The sequence below is a fragment of the Mustelus asterias genome, chromosome 12 (assembly GCF_964213995.1).
Source record: "Mustelus asterias chromosome 12, sMusAst1.hap1.1, whole genome shotgun sequence".
Classification (NCBI taxonomy): domain Eukaryota; kingdom Metazoa; phylum Chordata; class Chondrichthyes; order Carcharhiniformes; family Triakidae; genus Mustelus; species Mustelus asterias.
Genome location: NC_135812.1, coordinates 609398 through 626870, shown reverse-complemented (window position 1 = coordinate 626870; position 17473 = coordinate 609398). Strand labels below are relative to the sequence as shown.

Sequence of the window (17473 nt, the reverse complement as noted above, 5' to 3'; positions counted from 1 at the left end):
TGGAAAAAAGATGAAAAAAGAATGTGGAAAAAAGATGAAAAAAAGAATGTGGAAAAACGATGAAAAAAAGAATGTGGAAAAAAGATGAAAAAAGAATGTGGAAAAAAGATGAAAAAAGAATGTGGAAAAACGATGAAAAAAAAATGTGGAAAAAGATGAAAAAGAATGTGGAAAAAGATGAAAAAAGAATGTGGAAAAGATGAAAAAGACATGTGGAAAATGACCCCCTCCATTCCCCCCTTCCTTCCCCCTCCATATTCCCCCACCTCATCCCCCCTCCATATTCCCCCCTCATCCCCCCCTCCATATTCCCCCCTCATCCCCCCCTCCATATTCCCCCCTCCATCCCCCCTCCATATTCCCCCCTCATCCCCCCTCCATATTCCCCCCTCATCCCCCCCTCCATATTCCCCCCTCATCCCCCCCTCCATATTCCCCCCTCATCCCCCCCTCCATATTCCCCCCTCATCCCCCCCTCCATATTCCCCCTCATCCCCCCCTCCATATTCCCCCCTCATCCCCCCCTCCATATTCCCCCCTCATCCCCCCTCCATATTCCCCCCTCATCCCCCCCTCCATATTCCCCCCTCCATATTCCCCCCTCATCCCCCCCTCCATATTCCCCCCTCCTCACCCCCCTCCATATTCCCCCTCATCCCCCCTCCATATTCCCCCCTCATCCCCCCCTCCATATTCCCCCCTCATCCCCCCCTCCATATTCCCCCCTCATCCCCCCCTCCATATTCCCCCCTCATCCCCCCCTCCATATTCCCCCCTCATCCCCCCCTCCATATTCCCCCCTCATCCCCCCCTCCATATTCCCCCCTCATCCCCCCCTCCATATTCCCCCCTCATCCCCCCCTCCATATTCCCCCCTCATCCCCCCCTCCATATTCCCCCCTCATCCCCCCCTCCATATTCCCCCCTCATCCCCCCCTCCATATTCCCCCCTCATCCCCCCCTCCATATTCCCCCCTCATCCCCCCCTCCATATTCCCCCCTCATCCCCCCCTCCATATTCCCCCCTCATCCCCCCCTCCATATTCCCCCCTCATCCCCCCCTCCATATTCCCCCCTCATCCCCCCCTCCATATTCCCCCCTCATCCCCCCCTCCATATTCCCCCCCTCCATATTCCCCCCTCATCCCCCCCTCCATATTCCCCCCTCATCCCCCCCTCCATATTCCCCCCTCATCCCCCCCTCCATATTCCCCCCTCATCCCCCCCTCCATATTCCCCCCTCATCCCCCGCCTCCATATTTCCCCCCGCGCCCCTCCCCCCCCCTCGCTGACTCAGCGCCACAGCTCCCGCCGGCTCACGAGCTGATCACGCAGTGCAGTGATGACGCAGGGAAACGCGGCGAAAGCTGATTAGTTGAAAGCGGGCGTTTGATTGATAGCCATTGTGCCGTACGACAAGCAGCAACCAATCAGAATCAGATCAACAGGAAGACAGCCAATCAGAGCGCTAGGAGGCGGGCCTTAAGTAAGGCCATCTCACTGCACTGAACATTTGCGAATCACTCCGCCTGTGAGGTTAGTGCTGAATATTTTTCGCAGAAAATTTGAAAGTTCAGTTTTTTATATAATCAGAAATCTCTGTTTACATCTAGCACAACGCTGCTAAGGTGAGGTAAAACGAAAATCCTCCCTCTATGCGATAACAAGCTAGCACTATTTTTAGTGCGGAAGGAGCAAGCTGCCCTATTCCGTGGGTTATAAAAAGCCGCTAGGAGCGGCTGCGCTCAGATCTCGCCCGAGTGGAAGAGGAAAGTTTGTGTGAAGGTTCGTGTGGGCTTTGGGTTGGGCCGGGCACTGCGGCCCCCCGGGTGTCAGAGAGGAGTTTGGGGGCTGGGCATTGCGGCCCGGCGGGGATAGAGAGGGGGTGCTGGGCACTGCGCCGGGTGCGACAGAGAGGCCGGGCACTGTGGCGGGGGAAGATAGGGGGGGCTGGGGGAGAGAGGGAAGCCCCGGCACTACGGCCCGGAGACCAGGCAGGGCGGCATTGCCAATTGTAGCGGCTACTCGCTGACGTTAGGGAACGGCGGCCTGGGGAATAGTTGGGGTGCCGGTCTGGGCGCCGCCGAATTCCCTCAGGCTGGTAATGGCTGCCCGGCTTCCGGTCGCGGCTGAGCTGATGGCGCAGCTTCAATAGCGGCTTCCGGTTTGAATCAACTTCCTTTTCCGCGGAGAGAGGTTAATTTTTACAACTGTTTCTTTCAGTTCAAAATGCAGATCTTTGTGAAGACCCTGACTGGTAAGACCATCACCCTTGAGGTTGAGCCAAGTGACACAATTGAGAATGTCAAAGCCAAGATTCAAGACAAAGAGGGTATCCCTCCTGACCAGCAGCGCCTGATCTTTGCTGGGAAGCAGCTGGAAGATGGCCGCACTCTGTCCGACTATAATATCCAGAAGGAATCAACCTTGCACTTGGTCTTGCGGCTGCGTGGTGGAATGCAGATCTTTGTGAAGACCCTGACTGGTAAGACCATCACCCTTGAAGTTGAGCCAAGTGACACAATTGAGAATGTCAAAGCCAAGATTCAGGACAAGGAAGGTATCCCCCCTGACCAGCAGCGCCTGATCTTCGCTGGGAAGCAGCTGGAAGATGGCCGCACTCTGTCCGACTATAATATCCAGAAGGAATCAACCTTGCACTTGGTCTTGCGGCTGCGTGGTGGAATGCAGATCTTTGTGAAGACCCTGACTGGTAAGACCATCACCCTTGAAGTTGAGCCCAGTGATACAATTGAGAATGTCAAAGCCAAGATTCAGGACAAGGAAGGTATCCCTCCTGACCAGCAGCGCCTGATCTTCGCTGGAAAACAGCTGGAAGAAGGTCGCACCCTCTCTGACTACAATATCCAGAAGGAATCCACTTTGCACTTGGTCTTGCGGCTGCGTGGTGGAATGCAGATCTTTGTGAAGACCCTGACTGGTAAGACCATCACCCTTGAAGTTGAGCCAAGTGACACAATTGAGAATGTCAAAGCCAAGATTCAGGACAAAGAGGGTATCCCTCCTGACCAGCAGCGTCTGATCTTCGCTGGGAAGCAGCTGGAAGATGGCCGCACCCTCTCTGACTACAATATCCAGAAGGAATCCACTTTGCACTTGGTCTTGCGGCTGCGTGGTGGGATGCAGATCTTTGTGAAGACCCTGACTGGTAAGACCATCACCCTTGAAGTTGAGCCAAGTGACACAATTGAGAATGTCAAGGCCAAGATTCAGGACAAAGAGGGTATCCCCCCTGACCAGCAGCGTCTGATCTTTGCTGGGAAGCAGCTGGAAGATGGCCGCACTCTGTCTGACTATAATATCCAGAAGGAATCTACTTTGCACTTGGTTTTGCGGCTCCGTGGTGGAATGCAGATCTTTGTGAAGACCCTGACTGGTAAGACCATCACCCTTGAAGTTGAGCCAAGTGACACAATTGAGAATGTCAAAGCCAAGATTCAGGACAAGGAAGGTATCCCTCCTGACCAGCAGCGCCTGATCTTCGCTGGAAAACAGCTGGAAGAAGGTCGCACCCTCTCTGACTACAATATCCAGAAGGAATCCACTTTGCACTTGGTCTTGCGGCTGCGTGGTGGAATGCAGATCTTTGTGAAGACCCTGACTGGTAAGACTATCACCCTTGAAGTTGAGCCAAGTGACACAATTGAGAATGTCAAAGCCAAGATTCAGGACAAAGAGGGTATCCCTCCTGACCAGCAGCGTCTGATCTTCGCTGGGAAGCAGCTGGAAGATGGCCGCACCCTCTCTGACTACAATATCCAGAAGGAATCCACTTTGCACTTGGTCTTGCGGCTGCGTGGTGGGATGCAGATCTTTGTGAAGACCCTGACTGGTAAGACCATCACCCTTGAAGTTGAGCCAAGTGACACAATTGAGAATGTCAAAGCCAAGATTCAGGACAAAGAGGGTATCCCCCCTGACCAGCAGCGTCTGATCTTTGCTGGGAAGCAGCTGGAAGATGGCCGCACTCTGTCTGACTATAATATCCAGAAGGAATCTACTTTGCACTTGGTTTTGCGGCTCCGTGGTGGAATGCAGATCTTTGTGAAGACCCTGACTGGTAAGACCATCACCCTTGAAGTTGAACCAAGTGACACAATTGAGAATGTCAAAGCCAAGATTCAGGACAAGGAAGGTATCCCTCCTGACCAGCAGCGCCTGATCTTTGCTGGAAAACAGCTGGAAGAAGGTCGCACTCTGTCTGACTATAATATCCAGAAGGAATCAACCTTGCACTTGGTCTTGCGGCTGCGTGGTGGGATGCAGATCTTTGTGAAGACCCTGACTGGTAAGACCATCACCCTTGAAGTTGAGCCAAGTGACACAATTGAGAATGTCAAGGCCAAGATTCAAGACAAAGAGGGTATCCCTCCTGACCAGCAGCGTCTGATCTTCGCTGGAAAACAGCTGGAAGAAGGTCGCACCCTCTCTGACTACAATATCCAGAAGGAATCCACTTTGCACTTGGTCTTGCGGCTGCGTGGTGGGATGCAGATCTTTGTGAAGACCCTGACTGGTAAGACCATCACCCTTGAAGTTGAGCCAAGTGACACAATTGAGAATGTCAAAGCCAAGATTCAGGACAAAGAGGGTATCCCTCCTGACCAGCAGCGTCTGATCTTCGCTGGGAAGCAGCTGGAAGATGGCCGCACTCTGTCCGACTATAATATCCAGAAGGAATCCACTTTGCACTTGGTCTTGCGGCTCCGTGGTGGACAGTGAAAGTTTTGAGCATTGGTTTGCACTTTGTCTTTGCAGTGTAATTTTAAAATTCACTGTATGCATCTTTTGTAATGAGTAAGCTGAACTTAATTCATGAAGCATTGTAGATAATAAAAGTTTTGGCAATGATTGATTGTCTTGGCCTGTTTCTCCTTAGCATTAATATCATGGTTATCCTGGTGGTTAATGGTTGGACGCATTTTCTGTTCTTCCATGGGATTTGGGTGTCATTAGTTTGAGTTGACCACATTGCTATGGATCTGCAGGCCCATCAATGTTGGGGTTGTACATTTCCTTCCAGTTTTGAGGATTTCAATCATTTTGGACCTTGCTGGCAAGGCCAACATTTGCTCATTCCTAACTGCCCTTCGACTGAGTAGGGAATTCCAAAGTTGCCCTCAGTCACATTTGGCCAGACCATGAGGGTGGCAGATTTCCTTCCCAAAGGATATTAGTGAAGAACCCAAGTGTTTTTGTAGTCATAATTATTGAATTGAAATCCCACCCACTACATTGGGTCCCCAGAGCATTTCTCATCCAGTCCAATCCTGGACTGACTGCTGCCTGACTGAAAACTACAATCTCCTACTCTTCTGGGGACCATATCCCTCTATTCCCATCCTATTCATGTATTTGTCAAGATGCCTTTAGAAGTCACTATCTGCTTCCACTGCCACCCCCAGCAGAGCTCCAGGTACCCACCACCCTGTAATAAAAATACCTTGCACCTTAAACCAATGCCCCCTAGTAATTGACTCTTGAACCCTGGGGAAAAAGCTTCTGACTATCCACTCTGTCCATGCCACTCAATCGTGTAACCTTCTATCAGGTCACGCCCACCCTCCTCCACTCCTTGTTTCTGAGAACAAACCCAAGTTTCTCCAACCTCGTAGCTAATGCCATCCATACCAGGCAACATCCTGGTAAATTTTCTGTACCCTCTCCAAAGCCTGCACTTCTGTCTGGTAGTGTGGCAAACAGAATTGAACACTGTTCCAAGTGCAGTCTAACAAAGGTTCTATAAAGCTGCAACATGACTTGCCAGTTTTTAAACTCCACACCCCAGTTGATGAAGGCAAGCCTACTGTATGCTTTCTTGACTACCTTCATCTGTGTTGCAACTTCCAATGACCTGTGTACCTGCATACCCAGATCCCTCTGCCTATCAATACACAAGGGTTCTGCCATTTACATTATATTTCCCATCTATTAAACTTTCCAAAATGCATTACCTCATTTTTCTGGATTAAATGCCATCTGCCATCTCTCTGCCTAAATCTCCCAACTGCTCTGTATCCTCTGACGGTTCTTGTTGCTATCTGCTATTCCACCAATCTTTGTCATAGAGGTTTATAGCATGGAAACAGGCCCTTCTGCCCAACTTGTCTATGCTGCCCTTTTTTTTGAAAACTTCTAAGCTAATCCCAATTGCCTGCATTTGCCCCATATCCCTCTTTACCCATGTAACTAAATGCTTTTTAAGACAAAATTGTACCCACCTCTACTACCTCTGGCAGCTTGTTCCACCACCCTCTGAAAAAATTGCCTCTCTGGACACTTCTGTATCTCTTCCCTCCCCCCCTCACCTTAAACCTATGCCCTCTAGTTTTAGACTCCCCTACCTTTGGGAAAATATATTGACTATCTAGCTGATCTGTGCCCCTCATTATTTTATAGACTTCTATAAGATCACCCCTCAGCCTGCTACGCTCCAGAGAAAGTCCCAATCTATCCAGTCTCTCCTAACTCAATCCATCAAGTCCCAGTAGCATCCTAGTAAATCTTTTCTGTACTCTTACTAGTTTAATATCCTTTCTATAATAGGGTGACCAGAACTGTACACAGTATTCCAAGTGTGGCCTTACCAATGTCTTGTACAACTTCAAGACATTCCAACTCCTGTATTCAATGTTCTGACCGAAAAAAACCAAGCATGCCGAATGCTGCCTTCACTCTGTCCACCTGTGACTTCACTTTCAAGGAGCTATGAACATGTACCCCTAGATCTTTGTTCTGTAACTCTCCCCAATGCCTTACCATTAACTGAGTAAGTCCTGCCCTGGTTCAATCTACCAAAATGCATCACCTCACATTGTCTAAATTAAACTCCATCTGCCATTTGTCAGCCCACTGGCCCAGTGTGCAAACTTACTAATCAAAATCAGTGGCATAGCATTATGCCACCACTTCCCCAGTGGTTTCATGGCAATCAGCAAGACGGTTTATTTAATTAAGATTTCACCATCTGGTGTGGTTTAACTGCTCCATCAGTTGAGTAGAGGTAGCTTCACAAACATGGCATATATAGGCAGACAATTACAGATTAGAATGTAAGTTTTTACAGGTACAAACTGCATGGAGAGAGGGATAATAGGTTAGAGGTGTGACTTGTCTCACCAGAACAATTAGTAAGATTTTAAATGCCTGGCCCTTAATCTTGTAGCTATGTCTCCTATTGAAATTTTGGGCAACTGGACTTTGAATTGCTTTCTCATGCAAGCAGATGAATGGTTATGTAGAAAATAGAAGCAGGAGTAGGCCATTTAGTCTTCAAACCTACTCTGCCATTCATTTCGATTATGGCTGATTCAAATTCAATATCCTGATTTTTTTCTCTCTTTCCCCCCCCCACCCCCACCCCCTCCCAAACACATCCCTTTAGCCAGAGAACAATTACTAATTTCTTTATCTCAACATTTTGGCCTCCACTTTGAGATAATGAATTCCACAGATTCGCCATTCTGGGTAAAGAAATTTCTCATCTCAGTCCTAAAAGGGATATCCCTTCGCCTGAAACAACCACTAGTTCCAGATTCCCCCCACCTTTGGGAACATTCTTTCCCTGTCTAATCCTGTTAAGAGTTCTGAGATCCCCTCTCTTATAAACTCAATTGAATACAATCCTAACCAGCTTAGTCTCTCATAATGGACTTGCCATCCTAGCAATCAGTGTGGTTAAACCTTCGCTGCACTCCCTCTATAGCAAGGACATTGTTCCTCAGATAAGGACACATGCTGTGCACAAGGCTTAAGGTGTGCCCTCAACAACCTGGGTGGGAGGGATCCCTGGGGCCGGGATCCAGGATGTCTATGGTTCTATCTATCTATGGTTCTATGTCGCTGGTCGAGTCCCAGAAATCTTAAGGTGGGAGGGAGAGAAGCCAGAGGTAGCGGTACATATTGGTACCGCTGATGTGGGGGGGAAGGGGGTCATGAAAAGAGTATAGGGAATTAGGGAGACAGCTGAGAAGGAGGAAAGCAAAGGTAGTAATCTCAGGATTGCCTGTGCCACAGGAAGGTGAGCGCAGGAATGGAGTGAGGTGGAGGATGAATGTGTGGCTGAGGGACTGGTGCAGGGGGCAGGGATTCAGGTTCCTGGACCATTGGGACCTCTTTAGGGGCAGGTGTGACCTGTACACAATAGATGGGTGGCACTTGAATCCCAGGGGGACCAATGTCCTGGCAGGAAGGTTGGCTAAGGCTACTGGGGAGAGGGGATCGAGACAAGGTGACTGGGAGCGAGGAAGTTAGCTCGCGAACAGAGAAAGGTTATAGACAGTGCAAGAGGGAGGATGGACGGGGGAATAGAGAAGGGGAGAGCTCAGACCAAAGGATTGAGATGTGTTTACTTTAATGCCAGTATAGTGAATAAAGGGGATGAGCTCAGAGCGTGGATCGATGCCTGGAAGTGTGATGTGGCGGCCATTACGGAGACTTGGATGTCTCCGGGACAGGACTGGATACTCCAGGTGCCGGGATTCAGATGTTTCAGGGAGGGAGGCAAGAGAGGGGGTGGAGTGGCACTGCTGATCAGGGATAGTGTCACAGCTGTAGAGAAGGTGTATGCTGTGGAGGGATTGTCCACAGAGTCTCTGTGGGTGGAAGTTTGGAGTGGGAAGGGGTCGATCACTTTGCTGGGAGTTTTCTATAGGCCGCCCAATAGTAACAGGGAGGTGGAGGAGCAGATAGGGAAACAGATCCTGGAGAGATGCAGTAATAGGAGAGTTGTTGTGATGGGAGACTTTAATTTCCCAAACATAGATTGGAATATCCCTGGGGTAAGGGGATTGGATGGGGGGGGGGAGTTTGTTAGGTGTGTTCAGGAGGGTTTCCTAACACAGCATGTGGACAACGAGAGGCTGTACTTGATCTGATACTGACCAATGAACCTGGACAGGTGTCAGATCTCTCAGTGGGAGAGCATCTTGGGGATAGCGATCATAACTCTATCTCCTTTGTGCTTGCATTGGCGTCAGTGGTGGTGGAGGCAAACTCAATAGGGTCTTTTAAGAGACTCCTGGATGAGTACATGGGACTTAATAGGATGGAGGGTTATAGGTAGGCTTAGAAGGTAGGGATATGATGTTTCTAACAACACTACAATTGCAGTAAAATATCCCTATTCCTATACTAAATCCTCTTCCTATGAGCACAGGAACAGGCCCTTTGGTCCATGATGTGCCAAACGTGCCAAATTAAACTAATCCATTCTGCCTGCCCTTTGTCCATATCCCTCTATTCCTTGCATATTCATATTTGCTTCCACCACTCTTGGCAATGTTCCAGACACTTACCACTTCCTGTAAACATTTGTCCCTTACATTTTGAATTTCCCCATTCACCTTAAGTCCATGTTTCTTAGTGCTAGATATTTCAACTCTGGGGGAAAAAGATTCTGGCTGGCAACTCTACCCATGCGCCTCATAATTTTATAGACTTCTATCAGGTTTCCCCTCAGCGTCTGCCACCCCAGAGAAAACAAGCCTAGTTTGTCCGGACTCTCATTATAGCTCATACCTTCTAATCCAGGCAGCATCCTGGTAAACCTCTTCTGCACCCTTTTAAAAGCTTCCACATCCTGTAATGTGACCAGAATTGAATGCAAATACTTAAGTGTGGCCGTACCCAGTTTTATAAAGCTGCAACATAACATCCTGATTCTTGTACTCAATGCTCCAACCAATAAAGGCAAGCATGCCATACATTTTCTTTACCACCCTATCAATTTGTGTGGCCACTTTCAGAGAGCCATGAACTTGAGCATGCAAACACCATCTACCAAATGACATACCATAATCTCGGCCCAAAAAACACCATGGAGTCCATTTTACCATTGTGCTCTGCTGGCCGATGGGCTGGGTGAGCTGGTAAGATCGCGAGAGTTGAGAAATCAGGTTTGCGCCCGATTTCTCGCCTTTCGCAATCTTACCAGCAGTGAATATCCAGTGCCAGGCTGAATAAATTATATTTCAATTTATTTTAATATGAATTTAAATAATTAGCGAGCCCAGGATGGAATTGTCTAAGCTCAGTTGCCTGCGTGGCCTCACCAGAGGAGGTTCCCTCCAGTGAGGAGGACCAGATGTGATGGCCTTGTCGGTAGAGCTGAAGGCCACTGAGGCTCCCCCCCCCAGGAGGTTGGGTAAGGGGGTGGTGCCCATGGGCAGTGCCACCCTGGCACTGCCCACCAGGCACTGGGCAGTGACAAGGGACAGGGCCTGAGGGGGTGGTATCTACTGGGGGGGGGGGCTAATCATGGGGAGTGATGGACAGCTGCCACCTTCCATGGTATTCGGTGGTTGGGGAGGAACAGTGGCGATCGGTGTGGCTGGTGGGGGGGAGGAACGGGGGCAATCTGTCCAGCCAGGGGTGGAGAGGTAGTTGTGAATAGCTGTGAAGCCCCGTGGTCGTGGGGGTGGTGGGTTTAGGCCTGCCTGAAAGCTGCACAGTGCATATGTGCAAATGCGCCCTCTGCTGATTCTAGAAACATATAAACTAGGAGCAGGCCTTTCAGCCCTTCAAGTAAAGTTTATTTATTAGTCACAAGTAGGCTTACATTCACACAGTAATAAAGTTACTATGAAAATCCCCTAGTCTGCTCCGCCATTCATTTTCTTTTGTTTTTATTCCAATTCAATCAAATCAAGTCCAATTCAGCATCTCAAGTTGAGACATTCCCAATCCAAGCTGACAAGACAGGGCTCTCACCTCCTGTCTTGGGCTTGATCTACATGATCCAAGCTGATTGGAGTAGGCATAGTTCCTCCTCCAAGGCTTGATCTCATTTGCATCTTAGCCAAAAGGCCGAGATGCCGCTTTTAAAAATTCCTTCAAATGAAGCTAAAATGTAACCTAATGACTTCAACCAAGCACAGCATGCATGTCAATACTACACTTGATCTTAGCCAAAAGGCCGGGAAGCGATGCCACTCATGTTGATCATGGCTGATCATCAAATTCAATATCCTGATCCCCTCCTTCCTCCTATATCCCTTGATCACTTTAGCCCCAAGAGCTACATCTAATTTCTTCTTGAAATCACACAACGTTTTGGCCTAAATTACATTCTGTGACAGTGAATTCCACACATCTACCACCGTCTGGGTGAGGAAATTCCTCCTCACCTCAGTTCTAAAAGGTTTAACTCTTATCCTCAAACTATGACCCCTAGTTCTGGACTCCCCACCATTGGGAACATTCTTTCTGAATCTACCCTGTCAGACCCTGTTAGAATTTTATAAGTTTCTATGAATTCCCCTCTCCTCTAAACTCCAGTGAATATAATCCTAACCGACTTAGTTTCTCGTCATATGGCAGAGATGCCATCCCAGGAATCCGCCTATTATTGCTATCAAAAAGTGTATAACCTCACATTTATCCACATTATACTGCATCTACCATGCATATGCCCACACACAGCCTGTCCAAATCATGCTGAAGCATCTCTGCATCCTCCTCACAGCTCACCCTCCCAACTTAGTATCATCTGCAAATTTGGAGATAATACATTTAGTTCCCTATTCCAAATCATATTTAATGTGAACAGTTGGGGTCCTAGCAATTTCAGCCAAGCCTCTGCTCCCTACTGACGAGAAACAATTTTAGGAATTTTTCATACATAAGATTCGACATTTGGACTCGCTGAAGAAACATCTGAAATTCTCCCATTTTCAAGCTCATTCGGGATTTAGAATTTTTTCATAAGATCGCCCCATTTTTGTTGCTGTATCATTCTAGAGCAAGATGAGATATCACTCAGCCCTTCAAGCCTATTCTACCATTCAATTAGATAATGGGCATTTGCACAACCCTTCCTCCATATTCCTTTGATTAACAAATGGGGTTATTTTGAACTGAAACTGAAATGTGCTATTTCAGGGAATACTGTAACCTGGAATGTTTAGAGTGCTGGCATCTGAAAACACGTTTTCTTTTGAGAGATGGGCCCTGTATCGAGCCTCCACTCTTCTTTGAACTGCATTAGCTAGCTTTATGAGCACTTGAGTTCTTCTTTGATCAGGGATTCTGTCAAGTTCATTATTGTCCAGATGACGCCCAAATATCTGAAGCTGTCCATAGGAGAAAAGTGAAAAAATTCCATCAATTCCTGAGAGATGTCAACATTACAATACAACATTTACTTGAACCTTGTGATTAGCACTGTCCTCCCTATCTTGTATTTACACATTTGCCATGTTTACCTAACCTTGCAAATAGGGCATTGCAATCTATGAAATACAAATAGATTTGATGAGTGATTAAATCTGTGGCAAAATATGTTCTATGTAAATCAAAATGAAATGCCTGTTGGAAAAAAGACAAAATGCACAGACACAAAGCATAACCATTGATTGCAGAATGAACAGAGCGCATTGTTAACGGTGGGAAAATGTGAATTTGGTGAGAAGATGCTCCTTTTTTGAAAAGTGAGAAAATAGGATGAGACAATTCGGCCCACCGAGCCTGCTCCATTATTCAATGTCTGATCCTCTATCTTAACACCATACTCCCGCTCTCCCCATCTCCCTGTATTAATGCCGTTAGAGTCTAGAAATCTATTTTTTTCTTGAATACACTCAGTGACCTGGCCTCACTGCTTCTGTGATAGAGAATTCCAGAGGAACCACCACCCTCTCTTAGTCCTAAATGTTCTCCACTCTACCCTGACCCTTTGTAGTTTATTTATTTGTTTAATTCATTTATTAGTGTCACAAGTAGGCTTATATTAACATTGCAATGAACCTACTGTGAAAATCCCCCAGTCGCTACACTCCGGCGCCAGTTTGGATACACTGAGGGAGAATTTTTAGCATAGCCATTGCACCTAATTTTGGTAAATTATTCCAGGGAGCAGTTAGAGGGGGAAGCAGAGTGGCACTGTGAGCATAAAACTAATTTATCTCGGGGATCCGCGGCCTAGTCTGCAGGGCGGAGCAGAGCGGCATTGTATGTATTTTAAGTGAAAAAAACCTGAAAAAAATGACATCACAGGAAAGCTGTGACCTGATTGGCTGCTGATGTGCTGTAGCTGTATGGTATGCGAGCTGGCAGATCCCACTGTGAGCAGCAGGGACCACATCTCTATGCCAATTTGCACGTGGCTCGGGTAGTAATCCAGAGATTATAACCCTTGAGGACCTGTACTTTAATTTAGTTCCTAGTGCCTGATAATCCCCAAACAGGTCCTCTTTCCTAGTCTTGCCTATGTTGTTTGTCCCAATGTGGACCACAACAACTGGCTCCTCCCCATCTCACTCCAATATCCTTTCAAGTCAGTCAGAGATGTCCCTTACCCTGGCTGCTCAAAGAAATTCGACTCAGAATTGATGAGCTGGAGTCTGAGCTTCAGAGGTTGCAGCACATCCGGGAGGGGGAAGAGTTACCTAGACACATTGTTTCAGGAGGCGGTCACACCCAGTAGATTAAGTTCGGTCAGGGACAGCAGGGTGTGACTGCAAGTGAGGCTGGTAGAGGGATCCTGAATTCAGGAACTGAGGAGCCTCAGCTCTTGACCTTGTCCAACAGGTACGAGGTACTTGATCCCTGTGTGGATGAGGAAAAGACCTGTAGGAAGGATGAGCTAGCCGACCACTGCACCGTGGTAAAGGAGACCATTCAAGAGGGGGAGCAAAATGACAAGTGGTAGCTGTAGGGAATTCTATAATTAGGGGGATTGATAGCATCCTTTGTAAGTAGGATCGAGAGTGCCGCATGGGGTGAGGGACATCTCTGACCGGCTTGAAAGGATATCAGAGTGAGAAGGGGAGGAGCCAGTTGTGGTCCACATTAGGGTTTCTGTAGGGTTTCTATGATTCTATGAGACAAACAACATAGGCAAGACGAGGAAAGAGGATCTGTTTGGGGATTATCTGGCACTAGGAACGAAATTAAAGAACAGGTTCTCAAGGGTTATAATCTCTGGATTACTACCCGAGCCACGTGCAAATTGGCATAGGGATGAGGAAATTAGGGAAGTGACCACATGCCTAAAGGAATGGTGCGGGAAAGAGGCGTTCCATTTCATGGGGCACAGGAAGCATCTGTACCTTTGGGACGGTCTTCACCTGAACCGATCTTGAACCAGTGTTCTAGCGAAAAGGATAAATAGGGTGGTCACAAGGACTTTACAGTAAAAGTCTCACAACACCAGGTTAAAGTCCAACAGGTTTATTTGGAATCACGAGCTTTCAGAGTGCCGCTCCTTCCTCAGGTGAGTGGCACTCACGCCCACTCACCTGAGGAAGGAGCAGCGCTCTGAAGCTCGTGATTCCAAATAAACCTGTGGGACTTTAACCTGGTGTTGCGAGACTTCTTACTGAGTCCACTCCAGTCCAACGCCGACATCTCCACAACAAGGAATTTAAACTAGCAAGTGGAGGTGAACGGAAGGATAAAACTACAGGAAGCATAATGGTTCATGGGAAGCAAAGCAACAAGTCAGCATGTGGGGAGGAGGGTTCAACTACATGGAAAAGTATGAAGAAAGTTAAAAGGTAGGAGAACTCAGATGTTATCAATGAAGGTGTTAGAATTCAAAAAGGTGTAAAAACTATCATAAGGGCACTTTACCTAAATGCTCATAGCATTCTAAACAAGGTAAATGAGTTGATGACACAAATCATCGCAAATGAGTATGATTTAGTGGCCATTACAGAGACATGGTTGCAGGGTGGTTACGATTGGGAGGTAAATATCTAGGGGTATCAGACTATTTGGAAGGACAGACAGGAAGGTAAGGGAGGTGGTGTAGCTGTGATATTCTATCAGTAAGGATAGGCAACAACACCTCCTCCACGATTATCCTCAACACCGGTGCCCCCTACTATACTTCTTATATACCTATGACTGTGTGGCCAAATTCCTTCCAATTCGATTTTCAAGTTTGCTGACAATACCACCGTAGTGGGTGGGATCTCAAACAATGATGAGACAGAGTACAGGAATGAGATAGAGAATCTGGCGAACTGGTGCGGCAACAATACTCTCTCCCTCAATGTCAACAAAACGAAGGAGATTGTCATCGACTTCAGGAAGCTTAAAGGAGAACATGCCCCTGTCTACATCAATGGGGACGAAGTAGAAAGGGTCGAGAGCTTCAGGTTTTTAGGTATCTAGATCACCAACAACCTGTCCTAGTCCTCCCATGCCGACACTATAGTTAAGAAAGCCCACCAATGCCTCTACTTTCTCAGAAGACTAAGGAAATTTGGCATGTCAGCTACGACTCTCACCAGCTTTACAGATGCACCATAGGATGTATTCTTTCTGGTTGTATCACAGCGTTGTACGGCTCCTGCTCTGCCCAAGACCGCAAGGAACTACAAATGTCGTGAACGTAGTCCAATCCATCACACAAACCAGCCACCCATCCATTGACTCTGTCTACACTTCCCGCTGCTTCGGCAAAGCAGCCAGCATAATTAAGGACCCCACGCACCCCGGACATTCTCTCTTCCACCTTCTTCCGTCAGGATAAAGATACAAAAGTCTGAGGTCATGTACCAACCAACTCAAGAACAGCTTCCCTGCTGCTGTCAGACTTTTGAATGGACTTACCTTGCATTAAGTTGATCTTTATCTACACCCTAGCGATGACTGTAACACTACATTCTGCACCCTCTTGTTTCCTTCTCCATCAACGATATGTCTTGTCTGTATAGCGCGCAAGAAACAATACTTTTCATAGTATGTTAATACGTGTGACAATAATAATAAATCAAATCAAATCAAATTTGATATTTAAGGATGACATCAAGGCGGTAGTGAGAGATGATATAGGTTGTATGGAAAAAAAGGTTGAATCCATTTGGCTGGAAATTAGAAATAGTAAGGAGAAAAAGTCACTGATGTAGTCTAAAGGCCACCAAATAATAACATCGTGATGGGGCGAGAAATAAACAAAGAAATAATGGATGCATGTAAAAATGGTACAGCAATTATCATGGGGGATTTTAATCTACATGTCAATTGGTCAAACCAGGTTGATCCAAGCAGCCTTGAGGAGGAGTTCATGGAACGTATCCATGATAGTTTCCTCGAACAGTATGTAATGGAACCTACGAGGGAGCAAGCTATCCTAGCTCTAGTCCTGTGTAATGAGACAGGAATAATTAATGATCTCACAGTTCAGAATCCTCTCAGAAGAAGCGATCACAGTATGGTTAAATTTAAAATATAGATGGAGGGTGAGAAGGTAAAATCCAATACCAGTGTCTTGTGCTTAAACAAAGGAGACTACAATAGGATGAGGGAGGAGTTGGCTAGACTGGGAGTAAAGACTTTATGGTGGGACAATTGAGGAACAGTGGAGAACTTTCAAAGCGATTTTTCATAGTGCACAGCAAAAACATATACTACTGATAAGGAAGGACTGCAGGAAAAGAGATAATCAGCCATGGATATCTAAGGAAATAAAGGAAGGTATCAAATTGAAAGAAAATGCACAGATTGGCACAGATTAGTGGGAAACTAGAGGATTGGGAAATCTTTAAAGGTCAACAGAAAGCCATGAGAAAAGCTATAAAGTAAGATAGGTTATGAGAGTAAACTAGCTCAGAATATAAAAAGATAGCAAACGTTTCTACAAATAAATAAAAAGAAAAGAGTGGCTAAGGTAACATTGGCCCTTTAGAGGATGACAAGGGGGATTTAATAATGGGAAATGAGAAAATGGCTGAGGCATTGAACAGGTATTTTGTGTCGGTCTTCACAGTGGAAGATACAAAAAACATATCGGAAATTGATGACAAGAAGTCTATGGCAGGTGAGGACCTAGAAACTATCTTTATCACAAAAGAGGTAGTGTTGGACAAGCTAATGGGGCTAAGGGTAGACAAGTCTCCTGACCTTGACTGAATGCATCCCCAGGGTACTAAAAGGGATGACGGGGGAAATAGCAAATGCACTAGTGGTAATTTACCAAAATTCGCTGGAGTCTGGGGTGGTTCCCGCAGATTGGAAAACAGCCAATGTGACACCGCTGTTTAAAAAAGGAGGGAGACAAAAGGCGGGTAACTATAGGCCAGTTAGCTTAACTTCTGTAGTAGGGAAAATTGCTTGAATCTATCAGCAAGGAAGAAACAAAGAGATATCTGGATATAAATTGTCCCTTTGGTAAGACGCAGCATGGGTTCATGAAGGGCAGGTCACGTTTGATTAATTTACTGGAATTCTTTGATGACATTATGTGTGCAGTGGACAACGGGGGGCTAGTGGATGTGGTGCATCTGGATTTCCAGAAGGCATTCGTCTAGGTACCGCACCAAAGACTGCTGCATAAGATAAAGGTGCACGGTGTTACGGGTAATGTATTAGCATGGATAGAGGATTGGTTAACTAACAGAAAGCAAAGAGCGGGGATAAATGGGTGTTTTCTGGTTGGCAATCAGTGACTAGTGGTGTGCCTCAGGGATCAGTGTTGGGACCGCAATTGTTTACAATTTACATAGAT

The 17473-nt window shown here is 46.8% G+C and overlaps 3 protein-coding genes and 1 non-coding gene across 5 annotated transcripts in view; 2 read left to right on the top strand and 2 right to left on the bottom strand.

Annotated features, from left to right (window-relative positions):
* Nucleotides 1-2229: 2229 nt before the first annotated feature.
* On the top strand, nucleotides 2230-4454 carry LOC144501852 (polyubiquitin-C). The gene is made up of 2 exons (XM_078225898.1): nucleotides 2230-4384; nucleotides 4429-4454. Exons 1-2 carry the CDS (start codon nucleotides 2230-2232, stop codon nucleotides 4452-4454), a joined length of 2181 nt encoding a protein of 726 aa, XP_078082024.1.
* Nucleotides 4374-4872, top strand: LOC144501173 (ubiquitin). Its single transcript, XM_078224588.1, has one exon. It carries the CDS (start codon nucleotides 4510-4512, stop codon nucleotides 4741-4743), a length of 234 nt encoding a protein of 77 aa, XP_078080714.1. The 5' UTR covers nucleotides 4374-4509; the 3' UTR covers nucleotides 4744-4872.
* Nucleotides 4873-10752: 5880 nt separating this feature from the next.
* Nucleotides 10753-10948, bottom strand: LOC144502098 (U2 spliceosomal RNA). The gene has a single exon (XR_013499257.1). It is a non-coding gene; the product is annotated as a U2 spliceosomal RNA (small nuclear RNA).
* LOC144501160 (uncharacterized) overlaps nucleotides 10842-17473 on the bottom strand; it is a 192244-nt gene continuing 185612 nt past the window's right edge. For both annotated transcript variants that reach the window (XM_078224566.1, XM_078224567.1), the window contains exon 19: nucleotides 10842-12092. In XM_078224566.1, the coding sequence (XP_078080692.1) occupies nucleotides 11898-12092 (195 nt within the window). In that variant the 3' untranslated portion in view covers nucleotides 10842-11897. The remainder of the gene's footprint in view (nucleotides 12093-17473) is intronic.

Coding starts and splice junctions, on each gene's coding strand:
- LOC144501852 (XM_078225898.1), top strand. CDS start 2,230: ATGCAGATCTTTGTGAAGACCCTGACTGGTAAGACCATCACCCTTGAG. Junction 4,385..4,428: donor CAAGATTCAAGACAAAGAGG/GTATCCCTCCTG, acceptor GCTGGAAAACAG/CTGGAAGAAGGTCGCACCCT.
- LOC144501173 (XM_078224588.1), top strand. CDS start 4,510: ATGCAGATCTTTGTGAAGACCCTGACTGGTAAGACCATCACCCTTGAA.